Source organism: Myotis lucifugus, unplaced genomic scaffold, assembly GCF_000147115.1.
Source record: "Myotis lucifugus unplaced genomic scaffold, Myoluc2.0 scaffold_25, whole genome shotgun sequence".
In the NCBI taxonomy this organism is placed as follows: domain Eukaryota; kingdom Metazoa; phylum Chordata; class Mammalia; order Chiroptera; family Vespertilionidae; genus Myotis; species Myotis lucifugus.
The window spans coordinates 4269546-4290112 of NW_005871073.1; the positions used below are offsets into that span (position 1 = coordinate 4269546).

The 20567-nt window shown below is 35.0% G+C and overlaps 1 protein-coding gene across 1 annotated transcript in view; it reads right to left on the minus strand.

The window, feature by feature from the left end:
* The window catches only part of FUBP1 (far upstream element binding protein 1), a 36620-nt gene that overhangs the window by 1887 nt on the left and 14166 nt on the right, over positions 1–20567 (minus strand). The window contains 12 exon segments of the mRNA XM_014453554.2: positions 665–711; positions 3302–3447; positions 9289–9363; positions 11799–11927; positions 15271–15350; positions 15437–15552; positions 15554–15589; positions 18049–18209; positions 19076–19217; positions 19796–19896; positions 20003–20105; positions 20358–20459. Coding sequence (XP_014309040.2) covers positions 665–711; positions 3302–3447; positions 9289–9363; positions 11799–11927; positions 15271–15350; positions 15437–15552; positions 15554–15589; positions 18049–18209; positions 19076–19217; positions 19796–19896; positions 20003–20105; positions 20358–20459 — 1238 coding nt within the window.

Genomic DNA, 20567 nt, shown 5'->3' on the forward strand with positions numbered 1-20567 from the left:
AATATTATAAATCAGAAAAATACTGGTTGCTATACAGATTATGCAAGGTTATTTGCTAAACAGTTACCATTTCACTGATGCACATGCCTTTTATCAAAACATACTGCCAGTTTTCTTTATAATTTTTTTCCTTTTTCAGTGTATATAAAAGTTATAAAACCCAAACTGTCTAAAAAGGAGACATAATAAAACTCTCACCCATAATGGCCTTACTGAATTGCTCTAGTTCAAGAATAAGAAAAAAACAAAGACTCAATAGCTTTGGAGGGCAAAGAAAATGTCCTATAAATCTTAAAAAGATTGTGAAGGCTGTTGAACTTTCTGACCAAGTGACTTCCTAAATCTTAAAATCTATGTAATTGCCTTTTCTTAAATGTAACAATTTTTCTATGGGAAAAGATTACAAAGGGTGATGTAGTTCAATTACAGCAGCAATCTACTCATCATTCTTTCTTGTTTAATTAAAATAAAAACATTACCTAGAAATGTAAACAGCTGTTTGAACAACTTACAGACTTTCCACTGAAATAGTAGCATAAATAACAAGATACATTTGGGGGAAGCAGTAGCAGATTGCTTTTGAATACACAACCACAAAAACCTCACAGGGACAACATTAATGTATTGAAATATTTATTTATATATGTCCTTAGGTTGTGCTTACCTGTTGCTTTTTGCAGCAGAACCTAAGGTGGAAGGTCTGGGAAGGCACTGTGAAGCATAAATAATTGCACTGTTTGCAATTAATAAAGATTTTAAAGTTTAAATGAATCAAAATCAACAGCCTCCAATTTGTGAGTTATGATATTGAATCTAACTGAACTATCTCTTCAGTTTAATTAATAAATGTACCACTTTCCTAAAGGTCATCTATAAAACAGTATCATGCAAAATACTGAAATTGTTCATGTCAATACCCTACTCTTAAAAATAACAGATAACTAACTCCCTAAGGATTAAACTTCAAACTAGAGCTACATATCCATATCTACATAAGGGTAATGGAAGTCACTCTAACTTCTATAAAACAATCAAAAACATTTCAAAATATCCACAATGAACTGTACTGCTAATTTTCTACCCTAGGTAATCTCAACATTTATGTTCTTGTACATCTTCCTTTACAGTATATTCAAAACAACAAATGGTGCTCCCTACCAATGAAAGAACATATTTATGAAATGGTGTTAAAACTGCTACATTGCTTAATATATTTGCAAACTGAAAACCACTTCTGTCTGATACATTTCAAGTCTTTCATTATTAATATACAAAATATGCATATATTATACTGAAAAACAATATATTTTAGGAGCACCAATGAGTAATACTATTCAATTTTGTTAATGATCAGTTTTCTTTAGCTATAGCTAAAGCATATAAAAAATACTTACCCATTGAGCTCACTTAAAAAAAAAGACCTATGTATTATTCTATGTTAAATTAAGAAGCATTTATGGTTTTCCAAGATATCAGCACTGTATTCCAACATAATATTCACACAAAGTATGGCATTTACATTATGTGGAACATTGACAAAAAGATACTGTTGCAGTTCATCAATTTGTCATTCTGATGTACTTACAGTGCAATGCTCCTTGAAGGAACACAATCAAGGATGATACACAGCACAGTCCTCCTCACCCCTACAGAGCTAGTTCTATACTGGCTGGATCAAACCTGCACTTCAACAGACAATGGCAAGACAGACTGTATTTGCATGTAGTCTAATATATTAATATGCAAAGAGCCAACAAATATGCAGAGTAAAACAATGGATTTCAACAAAATATCAAAACTTCAGCATGAGTGTCATAGAGTAATAAAATGATTTCAAGTACATAAAAAAATTAAGTTGATTCAATGACTGGACTTGTGCATTTACAAAACAAAGCTTATCTATACTGCAAAAAGAAAAAAAAGGAAAAGAGCTTGAACATTTCCATATCTCAATAATGTTTCAATGGCAGATGCACTGTAACTATTATACTTTTTTGCAAACTATTCACTTTTCTACCCTTAATTTAAAAAGAAACACACTAATATCGTATACATTGAAAGAGTTGCTTCACATAAAAAACTGTTCTTATCAGACTACTCATATTCACTATCTGAAAACTGTTTAAAGTTAGTTATGCTGAAACAGTCTTGGAAATCAAGTAATTATCAAATTAAGAACAGAAAGGTTAACTGTTATAGCAGCAGTACAGGTCTGAAACAGTGGTCATGTATAAAAGGAAATTTCACTGTTAATTCAATGGAAGTATGCCAAAAGATCATTGTATACACATGCAGTTTTTAATCAAACAGAAGGAAAAAAAAAAAAAAAGAAGATATCAGGATTACTTGTGCTGAAACAGCCAAATACAATAAATGGAAAAGATCCTCCAATCTATTACTATACTGCAAGGGGAAAAAAAACATGCCAGTGTTTAAAAATTCAATTAATATTTCATGGGGAAAGCTTATATATTTGTGTATATGTATCTTAATTTATCATTGCTAAGAAATTATGAATTCTTTACCCACATATCCAACTTACCGACACAGGAGGTTTCATATCATTTATTGTAAAGCACAAAACAGGCATTTTAAAAGTGAAAGTATACATTGAAAAAGTACATTTATATCACAAAGCATTGACCACATAATAGTTGCAAATACATTTGCTGGAATGTGTACATCTACACTAAATACTAAAAACAAACCAATTTTCATTTCTACACAGAAATATTAACCTCCTATCAGTAGTGATAGATATTTTGTACATTTTCAAAAGAAAAAAAAACTACTATTTTAAACCAAAAACAAAATTAAGATCTTCATCAAGTCGTCTGCATCCATATATTTAACAAAGGTATTTTTCCCCCACACAATGAAGCAAATACTGTATTGTCCACTTCTTATTATTGGCCCTGTGCAGAAGAGATACATAAGAAATACACAAAAAGTTAAAGAAAATCCTTTAAATGGAGCTAACTCAGGAGTGAATCCTTTAAGAAAGAAAAACTGGTTAATATAAATGGTGGTGGCTTCTTGCATGATTTGCAAATCCCTGGGGGAAAAAAATTTATTTTTAAAATTAAAGGCATTATAGAAATGTTCAGCACTCAGATGCCATAAAGCATTATAAAAAAAACAAAGCCAAAAGCAACCCAACAGTACATCATAGTCCTTCATTTAGTTATATTTTGCCATATAAAAATTAAAAAGGCAAACATAATCAATCCCAAACAAACAAAATAGTAAACATGCAGAAAACATGACTGGAGTTTTTAACACATCAACAAATTTATTATACCTGAGGTGCTGGAGGATGCTGTGGCATTCCCTGGGGACTTGTCTGGGCATAGTAGGCTGCTTGTTGTCTATAGTATTCAGCCCAGGCTGCACTGTAATCTGGCTGACCACCTGGTGGAGCACCAGTTGGAGCAGGAACAGCTTGACCTTTGAGAAAACAGAACTTTGTTATTGTAACCACAATTGAAAGTCCAAAAGAATCCCATTTCTAATGAAGACAATACCATGCTTCTTATAATATTCCTCCCAAGCCTTCGAATAAACCTGTGTCTGCCCTTGTTGATCTAATCCCCTTTTTAAATACAAAACTATATCCACTGTAAGTATAGCTTATAAAGACAAAAGCAGAGGATCTGAATTGCTCGTTTAAGTTTTCACCAGTGTCAGAAAACTACTCTGTAATAAAAAAATTAGAATGCTCTTTATTTTCTTTTTGCATTATGTCATCACTATTAATAAAAAATAAAAACAAACCCATCCATATAATTTAATTAAGGTAAAGATATAAGCATGATGTTGATTCAATTAAAGAATTTATAAACTATTAATTTTCCAAATTTTGTTTTAAAAAGTGCCTCATGGCCAACTATAATTTTTTTTTTAAATGCTTCATGTAAATAGTCTATGGTTCCCTGGCAGTGACTGGTGGGCGGGGCCACTATTTTTTGATCTCTCATTCATGTGTATCTGTTACAGTACATATTTTAAATAAAATGCAAAGACTATTATTTTAAGACCTGCCCAAAGATTTGTTTCCTGATTAGTAACCCATAAACTACATATATGTATAAATATATATGTGTACATGTATAAAGACTAATCTATACCTTTTTAATGACATGTTTAAAGTTTTAATACATGTGTTCAAATTACAACACAATTTTATTATAAATAACCTGATGGACATAAAGAACAATTACCAACGAGGTTCTAAGCAACAAGATCAATGAAACACAAAACTCAAGAGCCTTCATGAGCAGTTATTTTACTAGGCAAGGCAACTTTTCTGAATTTAAGAGATTAAAGAGACACAACAATCAAATATAATGCACGAACCTTAAACAGGCTCTGGATTAAGACAAAAACCCCCCACACTTAAATATGGTCTTTGTATTGCTACTACTGAAAAAAAAATATCAATTTCAGGGAATCGAACCAGTGATACCTGGTTCCTGGGTCAACGCTTAACCATTGAGAAACTCCCGCAGGGCTGCTGCTATTGAAATAATTTATTTAGAGCTACCAGCCTGCAACTTACTCTGAAAATGTGCCAGGCACATAAAACATGTATATACACAAAGTACATATGTCAAACTTAAAAAAAAAAAAAGGTGATTCTGGGTAGAAAAATATAAATATGGGTATTTGCTTTACTATTTTTCCAATTTTTCTAACGGTATAAACATTTTTTAAAAATAAAAGGTCAGGGAGAAAGAAAGCATGTGTTTACCTATTTAGTTCCTTTATTGGAACAGCATTTATTTAATATGTAATTCAATTGGCTTTATAAAATTACAGCTAAACAAAAAATACTGGAGCACATACATACAGAAAGCTGTTTTTATGTTTGCTAGATGTGATTCATTTTGCCCAGCTGAAAATAGGGAAAGACTCTTCCTATCTGATCTACTTATGATTTGGCTGTCCACTAGCCTCTTGTGCTTCTCTGCCCTTTTTAGGACATGTCCTTAACTTGCTCCCCTTTATTCTTTCCCTCAGTTCAAAAACAGTGTTGATGCCAGATAGTTTAGTTTATACTTTAACAGACCACCACTTAATATTCACATACAGCTTCACAATGTATAGAGTTTGACTTTAATTTCATCTCATTCAAGAAGTAAGACTTGCTCTACAGTTCACATGTAACATTTTATTATAGCCCAAGAGCCAGCCTCGCTTGAATAGATTTTTTTCATACTTGGTTATCTCTATATATTAGCATCCTTCAAACAACCACTCTCTCCCCATTTTAGGCTAACGCTTACAAGTCCACCATATCAGTGCTTAACATTATAAGAGCCTTCAAGTCAAACTTTTCTTCCAAAATGCCTTCACTTACCATCTTCAAAATAGGAATTGCTTGTCTCTACTTTGAAAACCTGTTTGTTCACAGGGTATTTACTTGAAGTTTCCTTCATTCGAGCTTCAAAAATATCCAACCCCCCAGATTGCCGTCTTTGCTTGTATGACTTAAAATTGCCTTCTATAACCCTCTAGAATCTTGTCTTTAAAAAGAATTCCTCTCCTAAATTCTGTTAATCCCAGAAAACAGAATGTTTTCACAAAACAAATTTAAAAACTTAACCTGCATGTTTGAAAAGAGGTTTATTTACCAAGAAGCAAATAATGACAAATTTATAGTGTTAGTGGAGATTTCCTGTTCTTGACAGGAAAAGCTGAAATTAGGCTTTAAAAGCTACAATAGCCTGCTTCATTTGGTGAAGAGGGCACTGATTGGGAATCAGAACAACCAAGTTCCCAGGAAACCCTTGTTCTGCCACTGGAAGAGTAAAACTTAGCCTCTCCAAATAAGGGAGTTAGATTTGGAGGTAAAGATCTTTGATACTTTATTACACCTTTCTTTCCTTCCATTTAAAAATCTCAAAGATTGAACTGTATTATTCTAATGCTTTAAGGTCTCTTATTTGTGCTTATTCTAAATAGATCTTAAGGACAAGTAATGTACCTTGTAATTAGATCAGTTAAGCAACCAATCATTTACAAAAAGAACTATGATAGGAAAAAAAAATTGACCTTGTATCATTAAAAAACCCCCTTAACATTATTTCCTTTAAGATAACATGAAATCACTCAACCACCAGCCCACCTTGGTCATAAAATTAACAGCTGACCATTATACTACAGAAAAACACACAACTGAAAAGAAGGTGAAGGAAGGGGTTAAGGAAAATCTTCAGTCAAATGTGGTGTTATTTAATTATTTTTATTTATCATCTTTCTCCACAAAGGATTCAAGACAGTTCAACATACTTTTTCTAAAATTAGAATTTAATAGAGTAGTAAGTAGGGAAAAGGTAGAAAATGAAAAATTAAAAGAAAGGCAAAGTGAAGTATCTACCCTTCATAAAAATTTGAATGGTATTAAGACCTCGCAGATTATATTCAACATACCCATTCATTTTGGGCAAGCAAAATGTAAAATGGTTAAATAGCAAATTTACTAATGATCATGTTGCAAAGAAAGAATAAAATATAATAAAGCAGAAATCATACTCATTCCCCAGTAATTACTTAAGTCTACTAATAGGCCTTTGTTTTTACCCACTTTTAATAATACAGGGAACAGCCCTGGCTGGATAGCTCAGTTGGTTGGAGCATCATCCCATACACCAAAAGGTTGTGGGTTCGATTCCCAGTCAGGGTACATACCTAGGTTGCTGTTCAATCCCCAGACAGGCCATGTATAGGAAGCAACTGATCAATGTTTCTCCCACATTGATTTTTCTCTTTCTCTCTCCCTTCCTCCCTCTCTAAAAACCAATAAAACATATCCTCTGGTGAAGATTACAAAAAAAAAATTATATATATATATGAAACATCTCTGGCATATTACCCATTGTGAAAACACAAATTGGACCTAATGATTTTTAACCTTTACATGCTTAAATCTTTAAAATGGTGAAGCTTTTTCATAAAAATTAAGGTGACCAGAGGTCCTGACCACTATGTTGTCACAAAATGATTTCCAGTTATTCTAAATAGCATCCCAGTTTGGACAATAAACTATGCAATCACTGTAACTACAGTATACTGTTTTGAGGTTAAAAGGTTTTTTTAAAACTATCTTTTTACAGAGTTTTAGCTGTTACAGAACTACTTGAAATAAACTGGGTCAAAAAAAAAAGTAAATTAATGAATCTTTTATAGCCTCAAGAATAACATGCTGCATGACTTTCTTTGAAAGTCATTCTAACAGGGAAAATTATTTGTCTTTTCTTTTTTAAAAAAATATATCTTTATTATGACTGCCTGGCCAGAGCACATTTTTTTAAAGTGAGCTCTGAATTTTTCTTTATAAAACTGCCTTTAAAAAAATATTTTTTAAAATTATTTCAGAGAGGAAGGGAAAGGAAGAGAGAGAGAGAGAAACATCAATGAGAGAGAATCATTGATCGGCTGCCTCCTGCACACCCCACACTGGGATTGAGCCTGCAACCAGGGTAAATGCCCTGACTGGGAGTCGAACCATGAACTCCTGGTTCTTAGTTCGATGCCCAACCACTGAGCCACACTGGCTGGGCAGGAAAATGAATTCTCCTTCCTTAAACAAATCAGTTGTGTAAAAAAAATCCTTATCACCAGGTATATGTACTTTTATACAAGAAAAGATTACTATAATTTTTTCCTGTGAAAATGACGAAGAAAACATCAAAATTTACACTGAGAATCACAAGTAGACTATATCTTATGAAAAAATTCTATCACCTATGTCTTTCTATACTAGTGAAAGATGGGCAAGTTTAACTTTCATTTATGACAACTGGCTATGTTGTAAGCTGTATTGTTTATAAATGACCAAGAGCATAAGCACCTGGAAAAACAAACAAACAAACAAACAAAAAACTTGTACAAACGGTCCCTGAAAAAGGCAAATTTTTTACTTAGGACCTCTTAGAGATCAAATTCAGGTTCCATCACTTAGTTGTAGTTGTGACCTCTGTTTCTCAATCTGCACATGTAAAGTGTTAGTGAAGATAGTTCTTTTCATTCACAACAGTATGTATGAATGTATTTGCTGAATACTTGATTAACAACTGTACCTCCATTAGAGTATGATAACCAGAAGGGCAGGGTTCCTAGCTGTTATTCCCACAATCACACTGTAGGCATCTATCACTATACTTGGCACACAGTCCTCTACAGTTATTGAATGAAAATGGCCTTTTTAGGTGATTGTTTTTTTCTTTTTCATACATGAAAATGCCATTTAAGTAACTTTCTCTGTCACCGTAGGTTACTTATCTGATTATTTTGCACCAAAAATACAATGGTCTCCCCTTTTCTAGTCAACTGTGGTCAGAAATATTGTATAGAAAATCCCAGAAATAAGCAACTCACATTTTAAATTGCACAGTTCTGAGAAGTGTGATGAAATCTGGATCCATCGTACTCCCTCCCTCTCAAGAGGTGAATCATCTCCCTATGTCCAACATATCCACACTGTATATGCTACTCATACGTTAGTCTCCTGGTAGCTGTTATGAGATCAACTGTTCCAGTATTTAAGGCTTGTGTTCAAGAAACCCTTACTTATCCTATATAATAAAGAGCTAATATGCTAATTAGACCAGATGGCAGAACAATCTTCCAGAAAGACCAGTGGGCGGGGCCACGGGGCCACAAGGCCACCAGGCTGTGAGGGCTGAGCTCCTTGCACGAATTTCATGCATTGGGCCTCTAGTATTATCATAATTGCTTATTTCATAATGATTGTTAATCTCTTACTGTGCCTAATTTATACATTTACTATCTCTGGTTTCAGGCATCCATGGGGGGTCTTGGAGTTTATCGTATCCCCTGAAGAAAAGGGGGGACACTATTATAATACCACACATACATATTTTTCTTTGGCACTCTAGAATTTAACCTATGCCATTTTGGCTACTAACATATATAACAAAAATGTAGGTAATATACAATGTCATATGTGCCAGGAGAAAAATTTTTAGTTTCAATTGGTAAATGATTGACAAATGGGTTTACAAATAAAAATGTTTCCTTATTATGTAATCACAAATTTAAGAATTACTATTTGTAATGACCTCGAAACATCTGAACGTTTAGTGATTTTGGAATGCATTCTTGCTCAATTATTCTTTTAAGATTTTAAAAGTTAATCAGTGAAAGCCCAAAGAAACAAAAACATGATACAAACATGCTTTTATTGAAATCTTCAACCTTCTAGAGTAATATTTACTAAATGTTTCAATTTAATTAAATGTATAAAAAAGGAAATGTAGAACATACCCATTTTCTTGTAGTATTCTTCCCAAGCCTTGGTATAATCAACCTGTCCAGCTGGAGCTGGATTCTGTTGATCACCTTGTTCAAGAAAAAGAAAAGAAAAGAAAAAGATTCAAGTTTTCAAGAGACAATTTGGTCTTTTCCTTCACTTTCTTGAGTGGAAGAGTTGGGGGAAGGAAGGGTGCTGTGTGACAGTGGTACCCCTTCTGGTGTACACTAAGGTACAAAGTTGGTGGACAGAGAAGATAGTCTATGTATTTGGAAGGAAGAGTAGCTAAACTGAGCATGCAAGTAAATTCACTTGTCACATAAGAAAACACACCGAGGATACCAGGTCCCTCACCATTTATAAACATGAAAAGGCTAAAAAGAACCTTGAAGTACAAGAATGTAATTAATTGTAGGTGATATGAATGCACAGTCTAAAAAATATATATATTTTACATACATTTAAACACATATACTGCCGGGAGCCGGTCCATCCTTGCTGTTTCAAGGGACCTGGCATATATGGCATACTGTTCTTAATATGTTTGCTCACCTTCTTGGCGCTATGTGTTTTAACCAAGGTCACCTCTCCGAGAAAGGTTGTTTTCCCAGGTAGGGATTTTTCCCTGAGGTTAGGGAGGGGATACAACCCCTTAATTAAGTGCCAGGCGGGTAGTTAAGCTACATAATCTTTACTCCCTGGAATGGAGATAAGAAACGCCCTAACCTTTGTAATAGAAATTGACAGGATTAAAATCGGCTGGTATAAATATGGATGTAACAAGACAATAAACATCAGATCCTCATCAGTTCCTAACCAGAACTCCGACCAGAACTTTGGCTGGAGATCCTGGCTAGAGGTCCTGACTAGGCTGCTGATCAACTGAAGGCTGTCTTCGTGTCATTCCTTCTTCGCCGACTCCGTCCACATCTTTGGGGACCCCGGACCTGCTGGGGTTGGACTCCAGCAATATACATGCTTATGTAGGTATGTATGTATTTACCTAAATTACATAAGTTCTGTACATTGAAAGGAGCTAGAAGCAATGACGCCTCAGTAGAAATGAACACATTGAGTTTGGTTTCTAAATACCATCATCTACTAAAAGGAATCAGGGCTCTTTGGAAAAATGGCTGATTCTAGGGCTGGAGCCCAGAGAGCACAAAATGAGCATCTTATTCTGCAAGAAAGTAAGAAAATGCTTAGAGAATGACAGGCATGTCAAAAGGATATAGGAGCGATCTTGAAAGTACTCCTGACTAGTCAAACCTAGGACAATTCCATAATCAAAATAGTAGACAGTCTAAAATACAACCTATTGAATAAAACAGGAACCCATACTGATATAAAGAAGCAAGCAGGAAGGGGGGGGAACTCTTTTTGACAATAAACTACCAACTATTAATGTAAAATGAATAATGGGAATAGAAATTACCATCATAATTGTAGCTGAATGAATGAGGCAGGTGTTAATCAATGAAGGCGAAGGCCAATGAGATACAGATTAGTAGTCTAGTCTCATTATAACTCTCCAGAAAATAGTAATTTTCAAAGAGAAAAACTGTAATTCTATGGTATAGAAACCTGGCAGACACCAATATAACCAAGTCACCATGTTTTGCCTTAAGCACAACAGTTCTATATGGCAGATAACCAAAGGTTGCCATTTCCAGGGAAGAAACAGATCAAAATATGACCTCTTGATGTAACACACAAGAGCACATCATAATTTCTGAGGTATTCTTGCCATACCACAAACAGGACCTCATGAGCATGACATCATCTTCATAACAAAAGACTGAGTATCATCCCACAAAGCAAAAGGTCTGTACTCTTTACAACATTAAAAAAAAAACACACCAAACTGTTTTTTCCTGATTGATGAGACAGAATAGACCTGACAACTCATAAAAACATGTTACCAGATGGGATCCTGGATCACAAAACAATTGTTGGGTCAAATGGTGAAATCTGAATTAAGGACTGTGTACTGGGACAGTAATAATGTATCAATGTTGATCAACTAATGTGGAGGGCTGCATGATGGACATGGATTTTTGGATTAATACAGAAATGAGTATTTTAAATGAGGCATCATTTCTACAGCTTGGCCATAATGGTTCTGACAAAGACTAATGATAATGGACATGGACACCTGGTAGAGAAGGTAATAAAAAGGGGTGGGGGGGGGGAGTGTTAATAAGGGATGAAACACTAATAACTAGGTTATTGGGTGTTCCTGTTCTCTAATATATCTTACAACTTTTATACAAGTTTGTGACTAAAAAAGTAACCTATTTTTAAAAAGTCTGCTTACCAAAGCTGTAAGAATTAGGAATTTTGGGGTATCACATGCATTTTATATATAATTCCAAACACAGGTGTCCCCCACCCCCCCATCTCTCTCTCTCTCTCTCTCTCTCTCTCTCTCTCTCTCTCTCTCTCACACACACACACACACACACACACACACACACACACACACACGTATATATATAAAAAAAAGTTTTATTACCATAGTTACCTTGTCCATTGGTTTGGGCTGTAGTTGGTGCACCAGTGGGAGCTGCAGGTGGTGGCTGTGCTTGCTGTTGGTAATAGTGAGCATAATATGCAGCCCAAGCTGGGGAATTTGGATCAGTTCCTGCCTTAGCTAGAATAAACACAAGTTCAACATTTGCACCTGAATTTTATTATTCTCTCTCTCATATGTACACACACACCCTGGCAAATATATAGACCCCACAGACCCCAAAATTAACTAGACTTAAAAATAAGTAGAAACTTTCAAATTCTTCTATTAATTTCACTGTTACCCCTAGCTTTTATAGAAAAAAGAGGTTCAGAGATTAACTGGCATTCCTAGATCTTAGAAAACGAGTTGGTGACAGGATTCGGATAGGAATAAAAGATCTTTTCTCTAAATCCAATGTTTTGTCTCAAACCATCCTGTGTTTTCTTTCTAAATCAGTTTTGCCTCAAGCCCAACAGTTCTTTCTATATGGCAGATAACTAAACGAAAGGATTTCTAGGGACTAAGCTGTACAAGAAAGAAACAATTATTACAGAACTATGAACTTTCTCCTGTCTCGTTTTCAATAAAAACACAACTTAATCTTAGAAAAGGAAACAGAGATTAGCCATATTTCATCTCATCATATTTCACAGTGATTATCCTAAAACATAAACTTGATGTCATAGTCCTACTTGAAATTCTTCATTTATTCCGTAGAGTCTTCAGGACTGTCTAAGACAGCAGTTCTCAACCTGTGGGTCGCGACCCCTTTGGGGGTTGAACGACCCTTTCACAGGGATCGCCTAAGACCATCAGAAAACACATATATAATTACATATTGTTTTTGTGATTAATCACTATGCTTTAATTATGTTCAATTTGTAACAATGAAAATACATCCTGCATAGCAGATATTTACATTACGATTCATAACTAGCAAAATACAGTTATGAAGTAGCAACGAAAATAATTTTATGGTTGGGGGTCACCACAACATGAGGTACTGTATTAAAGGGTCGAGGCATAGGAAGGTTGAGAACCACTGGTCTAAGATCTTAGGTATAGTCTATCATCCAAAATCTTTAATGATCTGGACCCCCTGACTTATCCTTTCCATTCCAGCCTCATCTTCCCTATGTCAATATTTTTCTAACACTCATATTCTGACTACAATAAACGGCTTATACTTTCAGAAGTTACCATCTTATATCTGGGCCTTTGAGCATATTATACTTCCTCTGCACTTGGCTCACCTTCACTCATTCTTCATAAAAATCAACTGATACTTGAACAGTTTGAGACTTCTTAGAAACAGAAATCCTCTATTGATTCTGTCCTTTATACTATCATATGGTATTACAGGTATATCTTTATTAGTTTACAGCCTCAAGAAGAATGTCATTGTCTTAGCTAGAGTTAGCATCTATAATGTAATCTGTTTATAGCCTTCATCCCAAATGGGCAGCAATTTCCAGCTGCTTAATAAAAGTGAATGAAGGTTGAGAAAAAAAGGAATTTTTAGAGGGATATAATTTTAAGGTGATATAATTCCAAGACATTACACCACCCTCCTAATCCTTCTCAAGTAAGAACTTGCTTTTCTACATTGGATATTTATGTCTCAATAGTGTCATTAACCTGTATACTAATAAATACAAAATATTTTCACTTCATACCATGTCTGGATAGAGAAAGCGAGATTAAAGACTTTAGGAAGTGATACTGGTACTCCTGAATGAACTTCATATAAGAAAAACAGTCTTAAAGTGCATTAAAGCAATAGTAAAGAAAATAAAAAGATGCCATCCAAGTGAAAAATAGAAAACCAGCCTGTTTACATACATGAGAACTTACTATCATTCATTCAACATAATATTCATTCATTCATGTACCACTATTTTATGCATAAATATAGATTTAGAGGGGTTAAAAAATGTGCTTGTTATGCCACAATTACTAAGTTGTAAGATTAGAATTTATCTAGGGCCTGTTTCATTTTGAGGTCTAATCTTTTGACTCTATATAAATGCTTAACAGCCCATTAAATTTTTATCGAAACAGATTTTAGTTCAGAGAATATTGTCTTTATTGTCAATACAATTTCATTTAAATCATTTATTTGGTTTTTATATGTTAAGTCTAATTTAAGCAACATCTAACTTTAGCTCATCTCTTCTGGCTAACTGGATTCTTGCTTTCCCCAAAGCAATGCTAGAAACCACATTCATTAACCAACTGTTACTTCACTACTACTCCAAGTGGGAAAATGAGATTGTGATAGAGACCACTTCTCTATTCCCATCATTTTCTCAATCATGCTACCTACCCAAACAGGGCTCATAGGTGCTACTCTGCATATCCAAGTTACCCAATATAAATCTGCCCCTTAACTTAACCAACATGTTGAATCTCTTAAATGGTGATTCCTCTGCTTATCACACCATCTCAATTAGTTTACAAGAGGGAAGAAAATCCTTTCATTCTTAAAAGACTAACTTTAGACTATATAGTAAATAACATTTGACTCTTCTATAAGTCCTTCTATCACATTATTGCTATCTCTTGAAATGCACTCTTCTGCTACAGAATATAAACTACTCTTTGCACACCCAGATTCTAGCACCCTCAAGTTGTTTAGTGGATGTTGTGGCTATTGCGTGACTGCCATGCTGTGTCATCATTTCCAAAGAATACACTTCCTTTGAAATTAAAGTATGTTATAGAACATGGGGGCCACATTTAAATACGAGTGTTTCACCTAATTTTTTAGGTTTTTAAAATACAAATATTAACTAGTGTGGAAAAGAATCCATTAATTCAGTACCTTCCTTGAAACTACTCCAGTGAAAGAGGCCTAAAGGTAGGTAGTGGGTGAGAAAAAAGAATCATAAAAAATTGTTAATTGGTTTCGATAAATGCCCTTTGACCATGGTGGGGATAAAATAACATAGAATTGAACAGAATGTAATATATATAAAATCCAGATCTGAGCAGAGAAAATATTTGAAAAAAGTGTACTTTAGAGTTTTAACATGTAGATATTAAATACAGGCCTGATTTTTACTAACAGGTAAAGTTACCGTATCTAGAATACTAAAACAGACAACTTACATAATTTGAGAACTTAGAGGAGTTTAATGCCCAAGTATTAAACACTCCATTTAGACTCGTAACATACTATATACATGTAATGGCACTAGTACCTAAAGCCCAAGACATTGCACTTCTTCCTATAGCTTTTGGCTTTTAGCACTCTGCTGTGTAATTTCAAAAGTAGAGAAAACCAAATGCAGGTCGAAAAAGGTTCCATGATAGACCATATTCACACCAATCTTACACACTGTGGTAGAACCAGAACTTAACACTCCTGTTGAAAGAGTGAAATACGTGCAGAAAATGGCACACAATGTAGAAATAACACTAGAAAATATAAGGAGTGAAAAACAATACAAATTACACAAGAATGATAAGCATCTTTTACCTGGATCAGGAGGGGCCTGTTGCTGCCAGTGTGGATATGCATTTCCCCACCCCTGGGGAGCATAAGGGGCTGGAGGACCACTGAAAAGATATAAAACAATGTAAGAATATGACTTACCAAAAGCTAGAATCTTTGGGGAAAAGCACAAAGAAAACCCAGTACTTACTGAGGAGCAGGGCCAGGTGGTCCTGGATTATAAGGTGCAGGGTTGTATGGTCCCATTGGAGCTCCAGGCCCAGGAGGCCCAGGAGGCCCATGGGGCCCTGGGACACCATGGGGCCCCATGGGGTACAGGTGGCCCTAAAGGATTTACTGGGCCCTGCAAAAAAGCAAAATGACTTACAAAAATCAGAAAAACACCAATGGCCGAACAACTCAAAGGTCAATTCCTGGGTCAGGGCACTCAATCCCTAGTAGAGGGAGTGCAGGAGGCAGCCAGTCAATGTGTCTCTCCCTTTCCCTTCCTGTCTCTAAACTCAATAAAAACATTTAAGAAAAAATACTTAGTTGATGTCTTTTTTTATTAATCCAACTTGTAAAGACCACTAGATTTAACTGCCCTAAAACACCCTTTCATTTCAGTTAATACTTACCATGAGACATTTTGGACAAAATTGTTTTTAAACTACATTTGGTTGTCATTTTTCTCACTACAAAATAATGAAGCTAACCTCCGTGATTTTTAAAAAAAAAAATGAATATTTTAAAATGATTTTTAGAGAGAGGAAGGGAGAGGGAAGAAATACCGATGTGAGAGTGGAACACTGATCAGCTGCCTCCTGCTGCTCCTTACTGGGTATCAAGCCCCACAACCTAGGCATGGACCCTGACTGGGAATTGAACCAACCTTTCAATGCACAAGCTGACGCCCAACCAACTGAGCCACACTGGCCAGGGCTAACCTTCATGATTTTTAAAGTTCCTTTTATTAGGATGTCTCTTTAGGTCTCTAATTGCTGTCATCACCCCCCCACTTCCAATATTCTATTATCTATAACCCACCATTTCGAAATAGTAAAAAAATAAAAAATAAATAAAAAATTACTGAAAAAGTATCAACATTTAAAGAAATGTGTTTTTATTCAGAGGGAGAGAAACATCGATTGGCAGCTACCTGCAGCCTCCTACTGGGGATGGAGCCCACAACCCGGGCATGTGCCCTGACTGGGAATGAAACCAGTGACCTTTTGGTGCATGGGATGACGCCCAACCAACTAACCCACACTGGCCAGGGTTAAGTAGGAATATTTTCAGAGTGATGTGCCAGGCACTCTTAAGTAATACACACGCACCACACACTCATACCTAAATCATTTAATCCCTAAACCCTATAAAGTAGGTAACAGACTAAGGCAAGAATGACTATTAGGTTCCCTAAGATCACAGTCAGTAAATAATTCAGAGTATTTATTTTGTTAAATTCTCAACTGAGAATATATTTTTCCACTGATTTTTAGAGAGAGTGGAAGAGAGGGAGAGACACAATTGATGTTACCCCAAGACCCTTCAGTGTGTAGACCAATGCTCTAACTGCTGAAAACACCAGCAAGAGCCAGAGTATTTTGAACTCAGGTTGTTTAGCTTCTCTCGGACATTCTATTCTGTTTGTCCACCAATCCAGAAGGAATCCTGATCCGTGCATAGTAAAATTCAAAACCAAGATGTGCTATTCATTTTTCTGCATTAATCTCTGCCAAACTGATTCCACAATTATTTTCTTCATGTCTCTGTGCAATTACACGTATTGCCCATACAATGTTTGTGTATATATATATATATTTAAATATATTTTATTGATTTTTTTACAGAGAGGAAGGGAGAGGGATAGAGAGTTAGAAACATCGATCAGCTGCCTCCTGCACAACCCCCTCCTGGGAATGTGCCCGCAACCAAGGTACATGCCCTTGACTGGAATCGAACCTGGGACCTTTCAGTCCGCAGGCCGACGCTCTATCCACTGAGCCAAACCAGTCAGGGCTGTGTGTGTATATTTTTATAAGATATTCTTTAAGTATTTCTTGTACATTTATTTTTTGACTTCCCAGACAGAAACAGTGTCAAACTTCTTTTGCACCCCATCCACGCATGGCAATCACCAAGGAGAAATTTTTCCAAGAAATTCTAATTATTATTAATAGTTTAAGATGCTTGCTCACACCCTATATTATTTATAATAAAAGCAAACAGTAAAGCACTATTTACCTCATTTACAAGAAAGAACAATCAAAACTTTTCATACATTTTTGTACTACCACCAGCAAACTTTTCTGGCAGAAACACTTTCAAGCTTGGCCATGCATCAGAATCACCTGAACCATCTTTCTAAAAGTAGATGTTGGGCTCTATTCCAGACATTTTGAATGAGAACTGCGTTATGTGTAGAGGTGGAAAGCACCCAAGTAGCCTACATTTAAAACTCCCCAGATTACTGCCTAAGAATTAGGATTTATAAATTTCTACTTTAAAGTGGGATGTATCTGACTCATCTTTGTGTCACCAGGGTTACATATAGTAAAAGCCCTTAATAAACACTGAATTCCTGTTAACTATATCCTTTAAATATGTTTCACAATTCTCCAACCTGAACATATCTGCAAGAAATGCTATCCTCTTATCTACCCACACCCAAATATAAGGTTCTGAACACCTTTTACTGTATTTAATTAGGTTACTTTCATTCCTGGAAAATCTTTTCTGTTTATGTTATCTATTATGTGATGAGCCTTATAATTTTAGACTAGAACCTATGCTATAAATTGATGTTTAAAGCATACTCACACCAATCTTTTCTTCTATGAGTTGCCGAGCATAGTCTATTTGTTGTGGAGTGCCACGAATTGTAAATAACTTCATATTAGGGTCTGCATTAGGTGGTGGATTTCTCTGAAGTTCTATTCTTGCACCAGACTGTTGGCTTATGCTTTTTATGGTTTCACCTCCTAAAATCAAAACACAATAATTTCTCTAAGAATTCAAAGGATACAAGAAAAGGTAATTAAAATAAAATGGAAGTAACAAACGAACTAACAAATACAAACTCATAGATACAAACAGAATGATGATTACCAGTGGGGAAGGGCAAATTAGGCAAAGGGGGTCAAATAAATGGCAATGGAAAGAAACTAGACTTTGGGTGTAAAGTATAAATTAGGGTATACAGATATAGACGTACACTTGAAATTTATATAATGTCATTAATTAATATTACTTCAATAAACTTAAAGTCACAATTAAATGGGTCATTAAGCTTTGACTAGTAGTCCATCTGCCAAAATTCTATTACGATTTTCCATTTATTCCTATACTTAAATCAAACTGTATAAAGCATTTCATGCTTCTCTTAAAATACATTTGAGTTTTAAGACATAATTTAGTACATCTGTACCTAACCTTAAAATTGGTAACTTATCAAAATCAAAATATTTGGTTCAATTAAACTGCTTTTACAAGCAATATAAAGTAACATTAAAAAATTTTGAAAATTTAAACACATGTCTATCAGGAAATAGCACAGTAAACAAAAACACCCAGACCACTTTTGGGGTCAAGTTTCTTACACTAATAATTAAGCTGTTGGTCTCTTCTAGAAGCCCATGTGAGTCAAAGCCTACTCTTTTTATTTAAATATATATAAGGCCCTTCTCATTTGTTTTAGTTATTACCATCAACATAACACTTTTCTACTAAAATACAGCTCAGGAAAAATCACCACCACTGTTTAGAACAACAGATATATCATCAGAAAAAATAATAGGTTAAAATTTTAACCCTACATTAAAAGAGTTAAGAGTTTAAAATACTTTGCCTTTTCCTATTATTAATCCAGTTTTCCCAGTTGGTACAATGAAATTAAATTCCTGAAGTCCACCAGGTGGTCCCATGTTCCAGTTGCCCTGACCTCTACCTCTCCCTCGACCACCAGGTCCAGGTCCACCAGGATTACCAGCCTAAAGAGAAAGACAAAAAACGAAGTCAGCTAAAAATACACTCTTCTTTCCATAATAAATTACATGTCTATTTTCCTCAACTTTCATTTCCCTAAATTAGAACTTTAGAAAAGTTGGGAGATAACTTGGTCCAAGTAATCAGCCAGTAATAACCACCATTTATTCATTTTATACTGGAATGAGTAAGGTAGCTGCCTTCCTGCTCCAAGATGTCTGCCTTAAAGCAACTTCAAACTTTTTAGTTATTAAACAGATTCTGATATAAAATAAAGGGGGGACTTTCAGATTTGATGAAGGAAAATTTTAAAATTTTCAACCAAGCTTAAGTTTTTATTGATGTGAGAGAGGAAGAGAAACAACCACCGATGTGAGAGAGAAACATCGATCAGTTGCCTCCTGTATGGGCCCCAACCAGGGATCAAACCTGCAACTTAGGTGTGTGCCCTGACCAGAAATTGAACCTGCAAACCCTTTTGGTGTACAGTATGACCCTCTAACCAACTGAGACACCTGGCTGGAGCCAAAGAAAAAATTTCTGAATGAAAATAAAACGAAGAAAATATTAGTATTCTATCAACCTGAACACTTCTAAGAAGGTCTGTAATAATTTCTGCAGCATGTTGACATCGGTCTGGAGGTCCTGTTATTTGTGCTATCCTGTCAGGTGTTGTTCCATCATCTTCAAAACAAAACAAAAGAAATAGAACGAATTAATTTATCATTAAATGTGTCAGTGTCAAAAGTAATTGCTACCAACACTCAGAAAATTAAATGTATGTACTCACCTGGCTTAAACTGAATTCGAACACCAGCATCATTTTGTATTTTTTTAATCATCTCTCCATTTCTTCCTATTACAATGCCAACAGCAAATCTTGGAATGGGGACCTTATGCAAAGGAGACAAAGTATTAAAAAACCATTTACTGAAAATCAAACTGCCTCAAATCATAAAAGTATATATAACATTTTTTGTATCAAGTAGGGTGATAAGAGACAAAAAATACTACTATATTCTAAGGTGGAAACTGGGAGAAAAAAAGAGGATACAATGTTAGAGAAGGCTATGCAATACAAAACAGGAAAAACTCTATTTTACTTATAGATTAGCATAAAACTATTTCTGAATATTTTTACTTACATCTATCCCTTCATTTCCTCCAATTCTTGACCCATACTCATTTCGAACTTCTCTGAAACCACCTTGATCACGAATTAACTCTAACACCATTTCCTTGGCTTGCTGAAGTAGAAAAAAATTACCCAATTTAGAAAGCATGTTTCAAAACATTGTAATTTATTCATACATGTTTTGCTCATTCTGCACCCACCCCAACCCCTTCTTTGTAAA